Source organism: Labeo rohita, chromosome 22 (genome assembly GCF_022985175.1).
Source record: "Labeo rohita strain BAU-BD-2019 chromosome 22, IGBB_LRoh.1.0, whole genome shotgun sequence".
NCBI classification, from domain to species: Eukaryota; Metazoa; Chordata; class Actinopteri; order Cypriniformes; family Cyprinidae; genus Labeo; species Labeo rohita.
The window spans coordinates 28,434,193-28,456,193 of record NC_066890.1 but is presented as its reverse complement, the minus strand read 5'-3'; the positions used below and the strand labels follow the sequence as shown (position 1 = coordinate 28,456,193).

Sequence of the window (22,001 nt, the reverse complement as noted above, 5' to 3'; positions counted from 1 at the left end):
AAATTAGTAAATATTATTATCCTTATGTGATATATATATATATGTATATATATTATATATATACACACACACACACTGTATATATAAATATTAAAATATTAAATACTAAAATAATGTAAAATACTATTGTTATTAATATTACTAATAATTAATATAGTATATATATATACACACACACACACTGTATATAAATACTAAAATTATGTAAAATACTATTGTAATTAATATTAATTAATATTACTAATAATTAATATTAATATATATATATATACATGCATACATACACACACTGTACATATAAATATTACATACTAAGATGTTTAATAATATTACTAACAATTAATATTAATATAGTGTAAAACACTATATTAATACTAAAATATTAAATACTAAAATAATATAAAATACTATTATAATTAATATCAATATTACTAATAATGAATTACTAATAATTAATATTAATATTAGTATCTTTCTATATATACAGAGGCTATTACAATTCTAAATACTAAAACAATGCAATTATAATACTAACAATCGTAATATAACAATAATAGAAATATAACTCCTTGCACTAATATTTAACTTTTTTTAGATATAATTTGTGAATGTAAAATTTAAAGGGCCTGTTATGAACTGGTTGATTTCCATTAGGCCTATACATAAAATTGTTAATTTCAATTCAAATATGTATGCATTCATTAATTCATTCTACTTTTATTCTCCTTTTCTTTATAATTGCCTTATTTGAAAAATGTGTGTGTATTACTTTCAAGCTTGAAACTCAGCAATACAATTATGACCAGAAACAAAACACACATACCCTAACTTTTATAGAGAAAACCTGCTTTTTTTATTAACGTATCCAAAGAATAATTTAATATATGTTCACATGTGCTGAGAAAATAGGATTAAACTGGTCAAAGCTCTAATACACATTTAAAAACAGACACGTATTTATGGGTATGAGAAGTGAATTAATGAATAATCTCTAAATTATAGTGTATCCAAACTATTCAGGCATGACACAATTCGTTTTTAAGTAGCACTGGGTGTGGGACTGCACTGCACAAAACAGACAATTATAAACTATGCGATGTAGACAAAAAATTAATCGTGTGAATTGGCTACAGGACAAAAACAATGATTACGTGAGGAACAGCTGACAAATACAAAAAGAGAGGTTTTTTGAGAAGGGTTTATTTCATTATTTTCTACTGTGGCCGACTTAGTATACAAAAAAAGAGAAAAGAAAACACTGGCTGCAGATGCGCTACTAATAATGACTTGTGGCTGTGTGGTAAGACATGGGAGGAGCTTCAGGAGAATCAACTTTTTCAGCTTTTGAGGCGTGCGCTATATTGATTCTTCTCCAAAATTGAGAGTGAAGGTGAATCTGAGGCGTCCTCTCCGCATAATGGTGCTTTCCAGAAGCAGCAATGATTTTTACGAAGCTTTCTGGTGATTAAGGCTTTTAATTTCCAGCAATTTACGTGAAGGAGAATGGATTATGTGCGCGCGCGCTCCCATCAGCATGACAAGAATCGAGTTGAGAGCGCGCACGACAGACAAATGACAATTTTAGTCATTATGTTGTTTTTTGCTGCGCTTATTCCATACGCGCTCACAGCACGTAAGTACAATTTCAGATGTATCTGAAGCAAAGCCATTTGAGATGATGTCTACAAACTTCATGTTCATTTAAAGGTCTTGTTTGAGCTGTGTATGTTTTCATTTTCACCTCAACTCACGTTTATGTCAATTTAGAGGTCAATTTCAAATGTATTTGAAGTTTACTTTGAGGTAAAGTTGTTTGAGAAGATGCCTACAAACGTTATCTTCATTTAAAGCTGTTGTTGAGGTGTTTATATTTTCATTTTCACCTTAACTCATGTTGATGTCAATTAGGAGGTTAATTTGAAATGTGTTTTAAGTTTACTTTGAAGTAAAGTTATTTGAGAAGACGTTTACTAACTTCACCTTCTTGGTGAAGGTCTTGTTGGGGGTGTTTATGTTTTAATTTTCACCTCTACTCACATTTAAGTCAATTTAAAGGTCAGTTTCAAATGTATTTGAAGTTTACTCTGAAGTAAAGTTATTTGAGAAGATGTTTACAAACTTCATTTTCATTTAAAGGTCCTTTTTTGGTTTTCGTTTTTACCTCAACTCAAGTTTATGTTAATTTAGAGGTCAATTTCAAATGTATTTGAAGTTTACTCTGAAGTAAAGTTATTTGAGAAGATGTTTACAAACTTCATTTTCATTTAAAGGTCCTTTTAGACGTGTTTTTGTTTTAATTTTCACCTCAACTTACATTTATGTCAATTAAGAGGTCAATTTCAAATGTATTTGAAGTTTACTCTGACGTAAAGTTATTTAAGAAGATGTTTACAAACTTCATGTTGATTTAAAGGTCTCGTTTGAGGTGTTTTTGTTTTCATTTTTACCTCAACTCACATTAATGTCAATTAAGTAAATTTCAAATGTATGTGAAGTTTACTTTGAAGTAAGGTTATTTGAGATGTCTACAAACTTCCTCTCATTTAAAGGTCATTTTGGAGGTGTTTACGTTTTCATTTTCATCTCAACTCACTTTTATGTCAATTTAGAGCTCAATTTCAAATGCGTTTGAAGTTTACTTTGAAGTCAAGCCATTTGAGAAGATGTAGACAAACCTCATCTTTATTTAAAGGTCTTGTTGTAGGTGTTTATGTTTTCATTTTCACCTCAACTCATGTTATGTCAATTTAGAGCTCAATTTCTAATGTATTTGACATTAACCTTAAAGTAAAGTTATATACCACAGTTTTAACTGTGGTAACTTTTATTAGCAATGACTTTCACAAAGAAAAAAAACAATGACAAATGTTTTGAAAACATCTCATACTGTTAAACCTTATAATCATTTACAGCACAGATATTAACTTAAATTTGGAAGAAACCAATGTAAATTAAAGTAAATGTGTGTAGATGCTATATTAAGATTTAAATGGATAACTGTGTATTAAACAAAGGTAAAGAAGGGTTTTATTATCCTCAAAAATAGCACGTCCTCCAGTGCAATATTTTATGAAACAGTTACTACATGATAAAATTATTAAGGACACAAATTAATTTATGTTAAAAAAGCAGTTACGTATCCTTTCGCTAGAAGATATCGTCCGTGATAAAACAACGTTGCTATGCACAAAAAAAGGTAACAGTTTATAATATGGTGTCATTTGTTAACATTAATTAATGTATTTACTAACATGAATGAACAATAAACAATACATTTATTACATTTATTAACATTCGCAGGAAGAGATGAAAACTGTGTACATAATTGTTCATTCAGCAATTTCATTGGTCAGTCTTCCCAAACAATGCTAAAGAAGTAAAAGCGTCCAATAAGTCAGTACAGTATTCGGTCTTGTTTCCAAACTCTTCAGTGTTCCTTAGTGTCCATTGGCATATGTTAAAAAGCTTGTCCAACTCCCACTAGGAGCAGAAATGATCTGGATCAACACTCGCTTTCCCTGAAGGCCAGTTGTGGCTCTTCAAATCCAGCCATCTTTCCCTCTGCACATTTGTCTTAAACATGAATAAATATGAGCTCTGCGGACACACAAGACGAATATTTACAAGATGGAAAACCACTTAAGTTGCTGAAAAATGACCTTGTTTGACCTTGTCCAACTGCGGTCATAAATCGAGTTGTAAAATTGCTGGAATCATAAAGTCTCCTCTTCTTCTGACCCCCAGATTTGGCTGTCATATCCCCTCAGGATCCAGTGCTCCACATCGGCTCGAGCTTGACTGCGGTGTGCACCATTAGCGCCGAGCTGGAAATCACAGCTAGATCCTTGTACTGGACGCTGAACGGAAGACGCTTGGCGAGAAACACTTATAAAGTCCTGAGCCCGACCGAATCCAGTGTCACACTTCATCAACTCAATGGCTCTTTGCAGCGGTCAGGAGACAATCTGGTTTGCCACCGAAGTAACGGAGAAGTGTTGGCCGGATCATGTCTTTATGTTGGATGTGAGTCTGTGAACATATCCAGATTGTTTTTTAGCATATGTTTTTGAATATTCATGCCATCCTCTTAATTTGACACGTAGCGTCCCCTGAGAAACCCGTCAATTTGACATGCTGGTCACGAAACACCAAGGATCTCAGCTGCAGATGGAGTCCGGGAAGTCAAGGAGAGACGTTCATCAACACCAAATACATCCTCAAGTACAAACTAAAGTAAGATTTTGACACCTTTATACTTTATACCAACAAGAATTCCTTTTAATATGCAACTCTTCCATTTAAGATGGTATGGTAAAGAGAAAGACTGTGAGGACTATACTGGACAGCCGTATACGTGCTACGTTCCTCGCGACCTTGCCATTTTTACGCCGTATGAAGTCTGGGTGGAGGCGTCCAATCAGCTCGGCTCTGCGACTTCTGATGTCATCACCTTAGACATTTTAGATGTAGGTAAGTAAGATTAAAGTATGCTAGTTTGGTGGAAGATTGGGTGTTGAGATCAAGGTGACTTGGAATAACGTCACACTTACTAACTCGCACATAAATGCACAAAAACATCTGAACGCCTCGCATATGGTGCACACACACTGGTCTGTGAGAATAGATTTTTACAGACTGTAAAAACACTTTCCAAGAGCTGAAACGTTTCCAAAAGGCAAGTCGTGAAAATAGTACTTTAGAGGTCAACGGGCAGCTGAAAGTCTGTTGGCAATTGGTTAACATTTTAAATCAAATGACTTATTTGACATACCAGTGCATTAATGGAATTAATCACAATTACGCTATATCCATCAATCTGCGCTTTTTGCTGAGAAAAGCAAATATATTACATTACTACATCTTCAAGGCCTCATTTCCTCATCTTCTGAAACAATAAGCTCTGGAATTCTCCATGATTGGCTTTGCCCTAAAGGCAAGCTTGATTAAAAAACGTAGCAGTGGAGCACGTCCATTTCAAACAACAGCGGAAACGAGAGATTGCCGTAGAAACTGCAAAATATCATCTAGTTAATGAGCACCGATGAAGGTTTATTGGGAGATTCAATTACAAGCAGCTAGTGTTTGAAGTAAATGAAAGAATAGTTTAACGGTTACCAACTTTATTGAGTTGAATCATGAGCTCTAAAAACTTTATTAGTAGTGTTTGATGATGTGAAGTATTCTATTCAGTAACTACAGATCCGCCTCTTGATGTCCTTGTGAGCCGCGTTGGAGAGCTGGAAGATCAGTTAAGTGTGCGTTGGGGCAGTCCTCCTGCCCTGAAGGACTACCTGTTTCAGGCCAAGTATCAGATACGATACCGTGTGGAGGAGAGCGACGAATGGAAGGTATGGCTGGAATGGTTTAGTCCAGGGGTGTCCTGCTGGGGGCCAACATTCTGCAGTGTTTTTAGTAATTTTTTGGTAGTCTTGAAGACCTTGATTAGCTGGCTCAGGTTTGTTTAATTGGTGTTGGAGCTAAACAGTCTTAAAGGATTAGTCTCATTCCAGAACCAAAATCTCCACCTCCATGTTGTCCAAGATGTTCATGTCTTTCTTTCTTCAGTTGAAAGAAGTTAAGGTTTTTGAGGAAAACATTCCAGGATTTTTCTCCATATAATGGACTTCAGTGGGACCAAGTGGGTTTCAGTGCAGCTTCAAAAGACTCTAAACGATACCAGCCAAAGAATAAGTGTCTTACTTTTTAACCACAAATGCTCATCTTGCACTAGCTATGCATCCACGACTTCACACATTACGTAATCACGTTGGAAGTCATGTGCGGTTAGTTCTTCATCTGTGTACTTTGGTTCAAAAAGGTAGGGTAGGGTGAAAAACTACATCTCATTTTCTCCTCCAACTTCAAAATTGTCCAACATCATTGTTTAAGCTTCTTTATAAATGGACTTTCTTTGCACGTTCCGTTTGTAAAGACTGGGTCGGTGCTTCTGTCTGTAATGTCATGCATGACCTTTCCAAAATGACTAGGTAATGCATGAGGTCAAACTAGTGCAAGATGAGCATTTGTGGTTAGAAAACATATACATTTTTATTTTTTTAGAAAATGATTGATGGTTTCGCTAGATAAGACCCTTATTCCTCAGCTGGGATCATGTAGAGCCCTTTGAAGCTGCATTGAAACTGTAATTTGGACCTTCAACCCACTGATCCTCAATGAAGTCCACTATGTGAAGAAAAATCCTGGATTGTTTTCCTTAAAAAACTTCCTTAAAAAAGAAAGAAAGACATGAACATCCTGGATGACATGGGTAAGTAAATGATCAAGAAATGTTAATTCTGGAGTGAACTAATCCTTTAAAAATAAAGGTTCCAAAAGGTGGTCTTCACAGCGCTGACAGAAGAACCAATTTGGGTTTCCAAAGAACCTTTCAGAGAACAGTTCTTAAAGAACTATTTTCTTAGTTCCCTCTGAAAAAAAAAAGTTCTTTATTGGTATCGATGGTTCCGTGAGGAACCTTTAACATCCACAGAATCTTTCCACTCCACAAAAGTTTTTATTTTTTCGTTAGATTTTTAAAATGTTCTTCGTTAGATGTTTTAATGTTCTTAAAATGGTTCTTTTAAGAAGTTTTCACTGAAAATTTTTTTGGAAAACCAAAAACAAGTCTTCAATGACTTCGCTGTGCACTTCACTAGATGTTAAAGGCTCTTCATGGAACCATACACTCTTAAAAATAAAGGTGCTTTAAAAGGTTCTTCACAGCAATCTCATAGAAGAACCAGTTTTGGTTCCACAAAGAGCCATTCAGTCAAAGGTTCTTTAAAGAAACATCTCTTTCTTACCTTTTTATAATCTGAAGAACCTTTTTCGCCACAAAGAACCTTTTGTGAAACTGAAAGGTTCTTCAGATGTTAAAGGTTCTTCATGGAACCATTTAAACAAAAAAAAGTTCTTCTATGGCATCGTGAAGCACCTTTATGTAGATACCAATAAAGAACCTTTATTTTTAAGAGTACGGAGCAGGAGTTGACACACCTGGTTTAGTCCAAAAAAAAAAACTAAATTTAGCAAGAGTGTCCAGTCCTGCTCCTGGAGGACCACCATCTAGCCAAGTTTAGCTCCAGTCCTAATTAACCACACCAAAACTTAGGTATACTGGAGCTAAACTCTGAAGGAAAGTGGCCCTCTAGTAGCAAAATTGGACACTGCCAAATTAAAGGGACAGTTCACCCCAAAAATGGACAATCCTGTTATTGATTAAAAAGACGTGTGTGATCCTACATATGTTTCTTTGTTCTGTGGAACACAAAATGAAATTTTCAAAGAATCTCCTGGCCACTATTTTCTTAACCCTAATCCCAAAATGATGTCCTGCTTCATAAAGGTAGTCCATATGACTTGTTCACAATATTTTAAGTCTTTTGAAGACATATGATCCATTTAATACAAGACTAATCCAGTTCTCACATTCCACTCACTGATGCAAGGATCCAGGAGTTAACATCTCACCGGAGGGGAGGATTATCAGATATAATTTCACTTGGAATATAGTGCACTAGTCCTATGAACCACTAGTATGATGTTGCTCCAAAGGTTTGTTGGTAAAAATAGGACAGAGTTTAGATTTTTGGGTGAACAGCTTTCCCCAATATAATGTCTGGTGCACATACTTCTTAGTTGTTATTTTCTATTTCCAATGAGGTGATAGATGATGCTGGGAACCAGACGTCTTGTCGGTTAGCGGGTCTCAGGGCTGGTACAGTGTATTTCGTCCAGGTACGCTGCAACCCGATTGGCATCTACGGCTCAAAGAAAGCAGGTATTTGGAGCGACTGGAGCCACTCGACTGCCGCGTCGACACCTGGCATTGGTGAGTTACATCAAAACACAATAATGCAAAGTCCCTTTACTTCACATTAGGCTTCTGCGTCACAAGCTAATTAGATTCAAACCATATGTAAACATCAAGCTACTTGATAGAGATCTCTCACGAGTAGATTCAGAAGACTTCAGCAAAATGTCAGAGTGCTTTAGGGGACAATTGATGAATTCTTTGGGCTTTTCTTAGACTGATAAATTAAAAAAGTCTTTAGTGCATGTTCAGATTAAAGGGGCGGTCGACCTGAAACTTAGTGGAAACAGATTTGGTTCATAAGAATGATGTGTTACATGTCTTGCATTAAAGAGAGGATGTTATTAAGGTCTGTTTTATGCCAAACAATATGAGTTATGGCAAGTCTGAGCTCCCCTTCCTGCATTCTGTGTTTAATGCTTTGGAGCTCATTAGCAGAGAGCTGGTAAATAGCCTATTATTTCATGGGTATGTGCACATCGCTCAGGGCAACACTGTGCAATCAACAGCATTTAAGCAAGTGTCGTCAACTGGGGTTGAATTTAACAAATGTCTCACAAATGCATTTATCTGATGGTTTGCATGTAGAATTATGTAGACACTAATTTAAAAAAGCAGAACCAAATAATGGATGCTGCATAGAGCTGGGTGAAATACTCAATACTGAAGAATCATGATATACTTGGGAAGAATTTGCTAGTGATTTAAAATTAAGCAACCTTGATATTACCTTTAAGTTCCCTATCAATAGCGTGTCATTAGACTAGTTTCACAATCATTGTCAAACCAGTATGAAAGCGTCAGAATCAGTTCAAATGGTTCGATTCATGAATGAATTCCAATCCAGAATCAAATCCAAACTACTATTGTTATTGCTAACTAAAACTAAAATAATTAAATATATCTTTAATTGAAGTACAGTTGAAAAATGAAAAAAAAAAAAAAAAAAATTAGTTGAAAAACAAAAGTAATGTAGCTTTTGCAACTAACTGAAGTAAAATGTTTACGTACTAAAATGACTAAAACTAAAGCTGGATAGAATTATTAAAAACAAAAACTAAAAAAAAAGACAGCACATAACCAAATGTTTAAATCTTAAATTAAAAAGTAAAAAGAAAACTAAGCATAAAAATTAAAGTTATTAATATGTTATTATATATAATATATAAAATTTGAATGATATATAATTAATTAAAAAAAAAAAAAAACTGTTCCAAACGTAACAATTTACTTGCATCATTAGTTAAAAATGTTGCATTTTTCACACAGGGAGTCGACCGATTATCGGCGAAGATATTAAGCATTTTTAAGTTGATCGGTATCGGTCATTTTCAAAACCGATTTGCCGGCAAGATCATTTAAAGGCATTTAAAGAAAGTTTTTGTCAGAGCCCTTGTTTTACTTAATTTTAACATATATATCGGTTTAAAATATCGGTTATCGGTCTACTTGATCTGTAAATATCGGCATCGGCCCTGAAAAACACATATCAGTCGACCCCTAATATAGTAAAAAATTAATTTATATAAAAAATCTAAACATTTTTCAAAAAGAATTGACAGAATAAATATTGAGGTTAAGGATTCACCAATATAAAAGGCTGTTACCGATAAGATGATCATTTTTAATTTAATTTTAATTATTAAGTAAAAAGAAAACTAAAAACAATAAAATAAAAATTAATTATTAAAATGTTAATAAAAACTCTAATAATATATATAAATATAATAATATATAATTAATATAAAAAACTGTTCCAGAAATAACAATTCATCTGCGTCATCAGTCAAAAATGTGTCATTTTTTTAAATATTACATATAATATGTTGAAATAAAAATATATGTAGGTAAACATTTTTTTTGATGCATATAGATTAGGGGTTGATTGATTATGGGCCTGGCCGATTATCGGCACCAATATTATCAGCATTTTTGTGTTTATTGGTATCTGTCATTTACAAAACCGATTTGCCGATAAAATTTTTTAAAAGTATTTAAAGAAAGACTTGACCAGAGCCCCCTTTTTTTTGTCAATTTTTATTTTTACACCAGACATATATATCGGTTATCGCTCTACTTGATCAGTAAATTGGCACTGAAAAACACGTATCAGTCAACCCCTAATATAGATAAAAATTAATTTATATAAAAAATATACACTTTTTTTCTTGTTGTTGTATATTGGTGCATATAGATTAAAGGTCGACCAATTATGGGCCTAACCAATTACAGGCGCTGATATTAAGCATTTTTATTTTTATTGGTATCACCATTTTCTAAACTGATTTGTCAATAAAATAATTTAAAAGCATTTAAATAAAATTTTTGTCAGAGCCCTTGTTATTCTGAATTTTGATATTAATTTTCAGTTTTACACCAGACATATATCTGTTCAAAATATTGGTTATCAGTCTACTTGATCTGCAATAACCGTTTATCAGCATCTCTTGACCCTTTATATAGATAAAGACTATATAAAAAAATATATATATTTTTTTGTTATATTGGTGCGTATAGATTAGCAGTCGACCAATTATGGGCCTGGCGGCTTATCGGCACCAATATTAAGCATTTTTATGTTTACTGGTATCCGTCATTTTCAAAACTGATTTGCCGATAAAATAATTTAAAAGCATTTAAAGAAAGTTTTTGTCAGAGCCCTTGTTTTTCTTAATTTTGACAATAATTTAAATTTTTACACCAGACATATATATCGGTTCAAAATATCAGTTATCGCTCTACTTGATCTGTAAATATTGGTATTGGTATTGGCATCGGCCCTGAAAAACACATATTGATCAACACTTAATATAGATACAAATGAACTGATATAAAAAATATAAACTTTTTTGTTATATTGATGCATATAGATTAGGGGTTAATTAATTTTTACATTAAATTCTTACATCAGTCATATATATCTATTAAAAATTTTGGTTATCGGTCTTCTTGATCTGAAATAATTGGTATTGGCATCAGCCCTAAAAACACACTTATTGGTCGACCCCTAGTATAGATAAATACATTTTTATAAAAAAAAATTTATATAGATTAGGGGTTGACCGTTTATGGGCCTGGCTGATTATTGGTGCAGATATTAAGCATTTTTAGGGTTATCAGTATCGATCATTTTCAAAACCAATTTGCCGCTAAATAAATATAAAGTGTTTAAAGAAAGGTTTTGCCAGAGCCATTGTTTTTCAGAATTTTGACATTAATTTTCATTTTTACACCATATCGGTTTAAAATATTGGTTATCGGTATCGGCCCTGAGAAACATATATCAGTCGACCTCTATTACAGTTAAAAATGTATTTATATATATATAAAAAAATAACAGAATAAATATTGAGATTAGGGTTTACCAATATAAAAATACAGGCTGTTGCCAATAAGATGATAATTATTTTCTTTTTATGGTCAATAAATGACTGATATTAAAATTCTGTAGCCTTTTCTAATAAATTCATAATAAAACACTAAAGTCTAAAACAATTAAGTGAATTTATATTTATTATAATGCAAGTGATAACAGATATGTTCCTGACATATCATTCATGCGATTTTAAATACTGATTTTTATTATCCCCAGTCCTAGTACATATACTATATGTATTTTAAGATTGAATTTGCCACCAGTATTTACAGTTATGATTTGTGTAATTTCTCACCCAATATATATTACAATAACATCATTGTCATTTCCACAACAGACAGGTCACATATTGGCACGTGCGATTCGAAGCCCAGCGAGCACAACTCGACGCTACGAAAGGAGCTCAAGCAGTTTTTCGGCTGGATGCGCAAACACTCTTACGGCTGTACGGACGTCAGTATCAAACTCTACGACCAATGGCGCGTCTGGCTGCAGAAAGCCCAGAAAACGCACGACCAGGTCAGTAAGGACAAAGCTTTCCTCCTTATGGGCCACATATCTAGACATTACTGTTGGCACACATGATGTAGGGCCTGTGCGGTTTTATGTGACCCACAAAAAAGCGAATCAAAAGATCTGTTTATTCTTTTGATCAATAGGCTCACATTTGATTGCGTTTCCTAATAGCGAAGCATCATATAATCTTCAGACGTTACCACAACAGAGAGGGAACGGCCAGTCAAAGTAATCAGCCGGAATGCTAATAAATTCCTTTTAGGTTAGACTGCGCGGCAAAGCTTCAGCTGCGATCCAAGCGAGCCCGAGAAGTCTTGTGTGGCGTTCTCGAACGCTAACCGACATCCGCTGCACGCTCTCTGAACCGATTCAGTGGTTACTGTTGCTTTGGCACTGACGACTGCTGGGAAACTTAGGTCGCTTCATTAGTCACACTATCCTTTGAAGAACACGATGTAACTGCCACAAGAATGGCTGGTACCAATTACGCTTCTCTGTCCCCATATATCAACTCATCACATTCACTTGTAAATGCCATTGTCTTGCCTTTCAGGTACTACAAAGCGGTAAATCATAGTGAAACTCTAAAGAAGGCTTGGGAGAGTTTGCGGGGGCCTGCGACGACAAGGGTTTTATCACTCTCCAGTGCTTGGGACTTTCATTTGGATGAGCCAAGACTCTCCGAAGGAATCCGCTAGGAGCCTGTCGTTTGGCGACATGATCTACTGTTTGCCTCCTGCTGTAGTCCCCATTCCAAGGAAGCGCTTTTGTCTCAGACATGTTATTTATAAGGGCATTAAAACATAAAGAAAGACTGAAGAAAGAAATTACATGAGAGGGCATGCGATGTTCAAAAAAAAAAAAAAAGAGATAATGGCAGACGTTCTCATTCTTATTGAGCTTTCATCATAAAAGGACCTTTGCAACTCAATAAGTCATATGATTTTTTTTTTTGTGTGTGTGTGTGACTAAGAATAGTTCACCTAAAAATGAAAATTGCACCATGATTTACTCACCCTCAAGCCATCCTAGGTGTATATGACTTTCTTCTTTCAGACGAATACGATGAGATATATATATATATATATATATATATATATAAAATGTCCTGGCTCTTCCAAGCTTTATAATGGCAGTGAATGGCTGTTGAGATTTTGAAGTTCAATAAAGTCCATGCAGCCATTATAAAAAGTACTCCACACAGCTCTGGGGGGTTAATAAAGGTCTTCTGAAGTGAATCGAAGCATTTAAGAAAAATGTTCATATTTAAAACTGTAATCTCTAGCTTTCGTTAACTGTTTTGGGTGAACTATCCCACTATCCCCTAATTAAGTCATTGTTCACTGAAAAACATGACATCTACCCTAAATCTAGTTCATAAGAGAACTTGCAGTGTTATAAATGAATGAAACTTATCTGAACGATTCGTTCATGAATCTTGACTTCAATTGAAAAATTGTTCCTTACACAAAACTATCGTATGGCTTCAGAAGACTTGGAATATTTTATTAATTTAATTAAAAATGCTGAACTTTCATCCAAAAAAGTACATTTACAGCTCACTGACATTAAAGGAGAAGTCCACTTCCAGAACGAAAATTGACAGATAATGTACTCACCCCTTGTCATCCAAGATGTTCATGTCTTTCTTTTTTCAGAAGTAAAGAAATTATGAACTTCCAAAATGCAGTTTAAATGCGGCTTCAACGATCCCAGCTGTGGAACAAGGGTCTAACGTAACATTGGTTATTTTCATAAAAATAATACAGTTTATATACTTTTTAATGTCAAACACTCGTCTTGTCTTGCTCTCCCTGAACTGTTTTTTTCCAGTTCATGACAGTTAGGGTATGTTGAAAAACTCCCATCTCATGTTCTCCCTTAACTTCAAAATTGTCCTATATCGCTGTTTTACCTTTTTGTTAAGGGTGTTTGATCTTCTTTGCTTGTTCACTTTGCATAGACTGGGTCGGTACTTCAGCAGCAATGTAGGATGATTTTGAAATGATTTTTGAAGTTGAGGGAGAAAATACGATTGGAGTTTTTCAACATACCCTAACTGTCTTGAGTCAGAATACACAGAGTTCAGGGAGAAAAAGGCAAGACGAGTGTTTGAGATTAAAAAGTATTTTAATTGTATTTTTTTTTTTTTAATGAAAATAACCAATCATTTCACTAGAAAATACCCTTCTTCCTCGGTTGGGATCGTTTACAACCTCATTTGAGATTGTTTGAAGCCGCATTTAAACTGCATTTTGGGGCAAAAAAATGAGAAAAAATGGAGAAAAATCCTGAAATGTTCCCCTCAAAAAACATAATTTCTTTACGACTGAAGAAAGAAAGACATGAACATCTTGGATGACAAGGGGGTGAATACATTTTCTGTCAATTTTTGTTCTGGAAGTGGACTTCTCCTTTAAGAGAAGAAACACCAGCTTGGGTTATTTGGCAACCAAGCAGTGGGTAAATATTGGACAGAACACATGCTGGGTTATTTTGACCCAGCTGGCTGGGTTAAATGTTTTTACCCAACATGCTGGGTTGTCTTATTTAAGTCAACTATTGTTTAAAATTACTATATTGCTGGATTAAAATCACACACAGAATTATAGCGACAACAGAAATAATCAAAAGAAGAGCGTTTATTATTAAGCAAGAACACCCACTGACAAAAATATAACACAAATTGAATTTATTTGCGTGAATACAGCATAGTTTATAATTTCACATACTATTAAACTTGTTTAACAATCATTTTAGAAATAAAAAATTTAACATTTAAAAGTAGAATTTTAATTTAAGTTTACTCAACCGTTAATCACTTTTTACCAAAATAGTGCTAATTCTCATGCCGCTGTGTCTGTAAAATCTGAGCCGGAGAGGAACTATAAATCCCAACTTACATTTCTCTCATAGCTGAAAGATGCCATGACTGACTTCATAACCTGCCCATAAACAAACAGTACTGGAATTAGAGAACAAATTTAACATTAAATTAAATTAAATTCTGTATTATATGAATAAAATCTATATATGAAAAATGTTGCGCAAAGCAAAAGGCATTTCCCTCATGCAAAACGAACGCAGCTGAGTGACATTTCGTCCTTGTGTGTTGCATCATATAATTTACAGCACAGTAAACACTTCATAAATGAAATAAAATGTATACAAACCTTTATTTCCCTTAAGTAGTGCAAGGCGGTGCTGAGAACTGCTCTCTTCTCTACAGGACCCAAAAAGCCAGCGCTCTTACTGAAACTCAGCAGCTGGGTTGTTCGACGGAGACAGGCTCAACCCAGTGGTTGGGTAGAAAAAGACAGTTCCCAGCATTAAATTGACCTAGCATCTTTGTTACAGAAAAACTACCTCTGTAAAAAAAAAAATTGTACAAACAACCTAAGAAAATGACCCAATAGGCTAAACCCAGAATTTGGGTTAAAAAAAAATAACCAACCATTTTTTAGAGTGTAACTGCGATACTACTTCGTTCTTTTGTGCAAGATCTTTTGAATGAATCAGCTGATCCAGTTTAGAAAACCATAGAAACTGTCATATGGCTTCAGAAGATTTGGAATGTTTTATTAATATTATTAAAAAGGAGATAATCAGAGACTTTCTCATTCTCATTGGCCTAACATGCTAACATGATAGAACATGCTGACATTCGAAGACTCGACGAGTGGATTGAAAATGACAAAAACTGACCGATTAGACACAGATTTTGTGAACAAAAAAAAATGTATTTAAATGTAATTAATCATTCTTTAGATTCCAGATCTTTTGAATGAATCAGCTGATCCAGTTAATGATTCATTCTCAAATCTTGAGTTCATTTAGCTAAATGATCCATTCCTCTTTACACAAAAGTATCATAAGGCTTCAGAAGACTGAATATAGTCACAGGGACCACTTTATGGTCCTTTTCGGTCCATTTTGAAGCGTACACACAAGAAATAAACTCATACATGTTTGGAATGAAATGACAGGGAGTGAATAATGACAAGCTTTTCATTTCATTTCAATGTACTGTCTCTTTAATTGGCAAACGCACAAGTTTAAATTGGTATTCGAAAGGCAATTTGCAATTTGTTTGTCCTCTTTGTTCAAAAACATGTAAATACTGTATCATTATGTATAAATAGTTTTGTCTGTATAAATGTCTTCAAAATATTTAAGGAATGTTCATATATTTTGTAACACATTAGCCTTTGCCGAGTATTATTATGCATATAATAATCAGAATGAACAGATTTATGCTTTAAATAAATAAACATTGTGTTGGTATCGCAAACAAAACATCATAAGCTATTTTGGACGTATACAAAATAATTACTGTAAATAAAAGATGCCAAACTCTGTTTAACAAAAATATGCATTGCAAAGCCTGGGTCAGCTGCAATGCACTCTGTCTATACAACGCCCGAGACAGCGATCGATACCTCAGATGACTCTTCTTTAGAAAGGAAAGTTCATGGAGGATCTGAATCCATCTCTGTCTTCTGAGACGGACTGAATCTCACTCCGGCTCCTCTGAGTCATACTTGAAGTCTTGAAGAATCTCACTCAGAGCGGCCGTATTCTTTATGATACTGACAGAGATGAAGAGAAACAGAAAGAGCTTTTTCAATCGGATGTTTAGAAGAACAATCAACCTTATTTTTCCCATAAGAGCGGATGCGGCCATTTGTACATTTTATGGGTCTGGGTTCTGGTCTCATCTATTTCTAGCTATTTTAGCTGTACAAAACAGCTCGTTTTGCTGCTTGATATTGCAAATTTGTGTGTCTTAACATATTATTTCAATGTATTGTCTTAATTATGAACACACTGGTTTGTAGTGCAAACAGTTTCACTGTTTACTGCACAAAGTTATTCTCGTTATTTCCTATAGCGGATAATGAAGCGGAAGTCTCGCCCATAGGCTTACTTCCACGTTAAAGAATAAGGTGAATAGGTTTTAGTCATTAACCTGATATGCGTATAGTGATAAATATAGAATCTTAGTGCAGTCAAATCGATTAATCGCGATTAATCGTATCCAAAATAAAAGTTTGTGCTTACATAATGTATGTCTGTGTGTGTTTAAATATATACCCTAAATATATTCTAAATTGTATGTACGTATGTATGCATTTAAGAAATATGTGTAAAATACATTTATATTTATATATAATATAAATCATAGAAAAATATGAATACATATATATGTGTAAATAATTCTTAAATATATATGTGCATATTTATGTATACATATAAATATACACAGCACACACATATATTATGTAAACTCAAACTTTTATTTTGGATGCAATTAATCGTGATTAATTGATTTGACAGCACTAATATAGAGCATAATTTATAAATACATTCTATTTTCATAATTATGTGTATTAACATTTAAATGATATTCTGTATAATAGTAAAGAATTATAGTGATACAATACATTTTATACACAAGTGCTTAAAATACAAATAAACTACAAATAATCATATATATACATTTTAAATGTATATATATACACATTATAATACATTTTAAAAATATGCAAAAAAAAAGAAGGTTTATTAAATTTACTTGCCACTGTCAGGTGTTTAGGAAAAACTTGCAAAAAACTTTAAACTTTTAAATTATGTAATAAACTTTTTGTCACTAATATGCAAGAAACGGCTAAAAATATAAAGCATAATTAAAAATAATTTTAGAATTAATTTCAATACTATTACTTAAAAGTATATAAATATAATTAATAATTTAAGTAACTGATTATAAAAGTATATTTTACACTTTTATTTACATTTTATATTTCACACATATTTAAGATTAAGATTATGATTAAAATTATAATACCAAAAAAGCATAAATCAATATTATATACAAAATAATTTAATATAAGTTAATTAAAAATGCAAAAATACATATACATAGTTGCACTTACTTCTGTTTGATCTCACGGACTTTCTCTTGAAAATCCTCATCTTCTGGGTGATCCTGGGCATTCTGCTTCGCCAACTGTAACTTCGCTGTCTGTGAAGTCGCAAATATAGAAAAACATTAAGAATACAGTAACAAATTACAGAACAGATACATTCGGTTCAGTACCGTTGAACTATGCATTATTATTATACAAGCTAATTTACGTTATGTAGGTCTGAAATGAGTAACCAATCACCTTCCTAACTAAATGTGACCCTGGACCACAAAACCAGTCATAAGGGTCAGTTTTTTTTTATCTAAGATTACATCATCTGAAAGCTGAATAAATAAGCTTTCCTTTGATGTATGGTTCAGATAGAACAATATTTGGCAGAGAACTATACAACTACAAAATATCTTCATGGAACATGATCTTTACTTAATATCCTAATGGCTATTGCTGCAAATATACCCGTGTTACTTATGACTGGTTTTGTGATCCAGCTCACAAATATGCTCGACAGTGCACATCCTACCATTCCTATAAAATATCCAGATGACCCAGCGCACTGCCTGAAATACTGTATCTCATGATGCAATGCACTCAACTTTCCATTTCCAAACGGATGAATCTCATGTTTCACTCATTATTTTATCGAACTTCCAAAAGTTACATAAATGTGGAATAAAAGCAAATTAGAATTATTTATTTCTCAGAATAACTGTGTACAGTGCATACTGTATGCCATATTAGCCAAACATTTTTAAAAACAATACAGTGCCCACCAGCTCTAGCTTCTCCTTCTCTTTAATCTGCAGTTTGTCAATGTGTTCGGAGAGGTCGGGCCGGTCGAAGTCTTGATGCAGTTGCTCTTTAATCTCCAGAACCTCTTTGGAAATGCCGCAGAATGCTTTCGTTATCTCATGTACCAGCTGTTTGTAGTGCTCGAAGTCATAGTGGGGCCCCGTCCTTAAGTATGCCTCATGACCCCTGAGAAAAACGACAACAGTATTACCTCAAATAACCTCTGACAGATAGATAGATAGATGATAGATAGATAGATAGATAGATAGATAGATAGATAGATAGATAGATAGATAGATAGATAAAAATAAACTGACTCCTCAAATAGCTTGTATGCCTCCACACGCTCAGTTTGAAGTACGTAAAATCTTCGGACCAAGTTTTTGAAATCTGTAGGTGCCTTTAAAATAATTTAAGATAGAATAGACAGGTATCACAAATATTAAAAAAGAAATGACTCTTGCTATATATATATACATATATATATATATATATATACACACAATATTTAAACTGTACTCTAAATAATACCATTGTAAAAGTCAAAACCACGGTTATATTTTGTTAGTGATACAATAACAATGTATTTATGTATGATTTAGTATTATTTTCTTAATATGTAACTTTTTCGTATTAATTTATGTATACCTTTACGAAAATAAACCATGGTTTTATTGTAGTAAAAGTGTAGTAACCATGTTTTTTTGGCGCATTGATTACAAACTAAACTGTGGTTAGTGTAGCAAGACCATGGTTAATTTATAGTTACCATAGTTTAACTATAGTAACCATGGACTTTGTTTGTTTTATTTGTTAGGAACCCATGGTTAATTTTCTTAAGGGTATGCATAGTATATGTTTCTGTATAGACTAGCGATAGCAACTTCGCGACGTTGTATATATTTCTTGTCATTTACTATTCATACATACGATTATATTATAAAAGCTGAGTATTCAAAACTAACTTACCATGTTGCTGAAACTGTGCTTTCGGTGTTTTCTTAGCTTGGCTGATAAATCTACTAAACAGCAACATGTGTAGCGTTTCGTGTAGTCACGCTGTTACACTCACTTCCTGTTTGGGTTCGCGTAATACAACGTCATTTGACGTCACCTCAATGCTTATGTACTGGCACAAAACTCAAAAAACGTTTCCATTTTTACATATTATGCTTTGTGGTTTAGCAAATAAAGGCATAATTTCTTGAACTTATATATATATATATATATGTACCAGTCAAAAATAAGTCTCTTCTGCTCTAAGCCTGCATTTATTTGATCCAAAGTAGGGCCTACAACAAAAACAGTAAAGATTTGAAATATTTTTCTATTTAAAATAACAGTTTTCTATTAGAATATATTATAAAATGTAATTTATTCCTGTGATTTCAAAGCTGAATTTTTAGCATCATTACACCAGTCACGTGATCCTTAAGAAATCATTCTAATATTCTGATTTGCTGTTTAAAAATGTATTATTATTATTATTATTATTATTATTATTTATTAAAATTATTATTATTAATATTATTATGTTGAAAACAGCTGAGTGGACTTTTTCCAGGTTTCTTCGATGAATAGAAAGTCCAGAAGGAAAGTATTGATCTAAAATAGAAATGTAATATTATAAACGTCTTTATCATCACTTTTGATCAATTTAAAGCACGCTTGGTAAATAAAAGTATTAATTTTTATAATTTCTTTCCCATAAACAAGCAAACAAACAATTAAATGAATGAATAAAAAAATAAAAAATTATACTGACTTTTTGTGTGGTATAGTGTATAATGTTACAAAAGCTTTTTTATATTAGATAAATGCTGATCTTTGGATCTTTCTATTCATCAAAGAATCCTGAAAAAAAATACTTAAATGTTTTAAATATTGACAATAATAATAATAATAATAAATGTTTCTCAAATCAGCATGTTATAATGATTTCTGAAGGATCATGTCACTTTCTGAAGACTGAAATTCAGCTTTGATCACAGGGAATAAATTACATATTAAAATATTTTCAAACTGAAAGCAGTTATTTGAAATAATAAAAATATCTTTATTACTGTTTTTGTAGTTTGGATCAAATAAATGCAGGTGAGCAAAAAAGACTTTTTAAAAACATTAAATATCTTACTGTTCAAAAACGTTTGACTGTGTATTCTATTTTTCTCAATAATGAAGCAATATAGGTGTTTATTCTCTGATATATTAACGCAGATGCCGTTAATTCATTCATTATCAGAAAAAAAAATATTTTCGTAAAAATTCTTATATTTTATGAACGCTAACAAATGTTTCATGCTAAAGTACCTCAAGGGGGCGCCAATGTCCTATGTTATGCAAAAACCTTACCGTGTTTAAGTTCCACATCAAACTGAATTCGCGTCAGGTTAAAGATTTTAAGCCATATTTTTAGTATGTACAAAAATGACTCAGTAAAATGATATTCAGGTTAAATAATCAGAATTATTTATATTTATCACATGCATTATACGAATGCACGTCCTTAAACATCAAACGACCAACACGTATTTTCAGTCCCATTCAGCCGGACCTGTAAAGCTTCCAGGCGGCGTTGCAAGGACAGTGCGGTCTTGTCTCTACTAGCTCAGAGGGGCTCTGTTAGACTTGTTCTGACACACCACTGAATGAGACAAAAGCCTGGAGAGTTCAAAGGGGCAAAAGCAGACTGCCCCGGTTACATTACAGGCTGTGGACCTCAGCTCACTGGATCTGATGTGCATTAAATACCGTGCTACACAAGGGGTGGGGTGGATGGAGATAAGTTTTAATGCTGAAATATGAGCAATCGGAACTAAGGCGGATAAATAAGGCACGCCAAGAGGGATTGTCTTTACGTGTGGAGAGGAGTTCAAAAAATCTGTTGCACGGACGCAACTGGGCAATTGGGATTAAAAACGCAGCACGCTGCACCGGGGGCTTGTGCTTTCCCCTCGTGGATACTTGAGTTTGCACTCGAGGTTGTAACAATATTTGTGGAATACACGCCGGAGAGGCTCAACACAAAACAAACGAGGGACAAAATGAGAGGGTTACATGTGCACCACAACTCTTGGACTCTGTGGACTGTGTTCATGTGTGTAGTGAGTGGAGTTCATTCACAAGAAAGACAGTAAGTATGTTTGTAGCGCTGTTTTATGAATGATACCGAACCGCTTTTTCATTTCAAGCGTGAATGTTTTGATAAGACTTCAGTCAGGTGATAACGGCATCCTCGTTTTGCGCGCCTGAGGAAATGTTTCCTCATGCAACAACAAATAAACTCAGCAGCACAGCTGTTCATGTGTGGCTGTTACTAACAGATAACATTACAAAAACCTTCATGGTAACTATAATTGCTACCAAAGGTCACCGCGTTTACTAGAGTAACACACCATGGTTAACTAATATGGGATCCTCTTCAAAGAGGCATCATTTTCATCGCATAGTGTCTGTTATTTTGAAAGCAGAAAGTACAGATATCATGGTACAAGGGTGGTAAAGCTGACATTGTTATGAACAAACTCCCAAGTGATGTTCTTTTCAAAACAGGTCATTGTTACGCTTCATAAATTGC

At 33.6% G+C, this 22,001-nt stretch overlaps 3 protein-coding genes across 3 annotated transcripts in view; 2 read left to right on the top strand and 1 right to left on the bottom strand.

The window, feature by feature from the left end:
- The first annotated feature begins 1,332 nt into the window (after positions 1–1,332).
- Positions 1,333–13,284, top strand: crlf1b (cytokine receptor-like factor 1b). The gene is made up of 8 exons (XM_051095644.1): positions 1,333–1,633; positions 3,745–4,023; positions 4,104–4,233; positions 4,304–4,470; positions 5,191–5,348; positions 7,663–7,831; positions 11,527–11,708; positions 12,259–13,284. Exons 1-8 carry the CDS (start codon positions 1,504–1,506, stop codon positions 12,280–12,282), a joined length of 1,239 nt encoding a protein of 412 aa, XP_050951601.1. The 5' UTR covers positions 1,333–1,503; the 3' UTR covers positions 12,283–13,284.
- Positions 13,285–16,024: 2,740 nt separating this feature from the next.
- rex1bd (required for excision 1-B domain containing) lies at positions 16,025–19,508 on the bottom strand. Its single transcript, XM_051095637.1, has 5 exons — positions 19,394–19,508; positions 18,742–18,824; positions 18,406–18,610; positions 17,642–17,730; positions 16,025–16,294 (listed from the first exon to the last, which is right to left on the bottom strand). The coding sequence occupies exons 1-5, from the start codon at positions 19,394–19,396 to the stop codon at positions 16,222–16,224; spliced, it is 453 nt and encodes a 150-aa protein (XP_050951594.1). The 5' UTR covers positions 19,397–19,508; the 3' UTR covers positions 16,025–16,221.
- A 1,286-nt stretch (positions 19,509–20,794) lies between these two features.
- cpamd8 (C3 and PZP like alpha-2-macroglobulin domain containing 8) overlaps positions 20,795–22,001 on the top strand; it is a 40,821-nt gene continuing 39,614 nt past the window's right edge. The window contains exon 1 of the mRNA XM_051094177.1: positions 20,795–21,557. Coding sequence (XP_050950134.1) covers positions 21,469–21,557 — 89 coding nt within the window. The 5' untranslated portion in view covers positions 20,795–21,468. The remainder of the gene's footprint in view (positions 21,558–22,001) is intronic.

Excerpts from the sequence above, each read along its gene's own strand:
- crlf1b (XM_051095644.1), top strand. The coding sequence starts at position 1,504 with ATGGATTATGTGCGCGCGCGCTCCCATCAGCATGACAAGAATCGAGTT. Across the intron at positions 4,024-4,103 it reads ATCATGTCTTTATGTTGGAT|CGTCCCCTGAGAAACCCGTC; the intron begins GTGAGTCTGTGA and ends TTTGACACGTAG. Across the intron at positions 4,471-5,190 it reads CTTAGACATTTTAGATGTAG|TAACTACAGATCCGCCTCTT; the intron begins GTAAGTAAGATT and ends TATTCTATTCAG.
- rex1bd (XM_051095637.1), bottom strand. Across the intron at positions 18,611-18,741 it reads GCATACAAGCTATTTGAGGA|GGGTCATGAGGCATACTTAA; the intron begins GTCAGTTTATTT and ends CGTTTTTCTCAG. Across the intron at positions 17,731-18,405 it reads AGAAGGAGAAGCTAGAGCTG|ACAGCGAAGTTACAGTTGGC; the intron begins GTGGGCACTGTA and ends GCGACTTCACAG.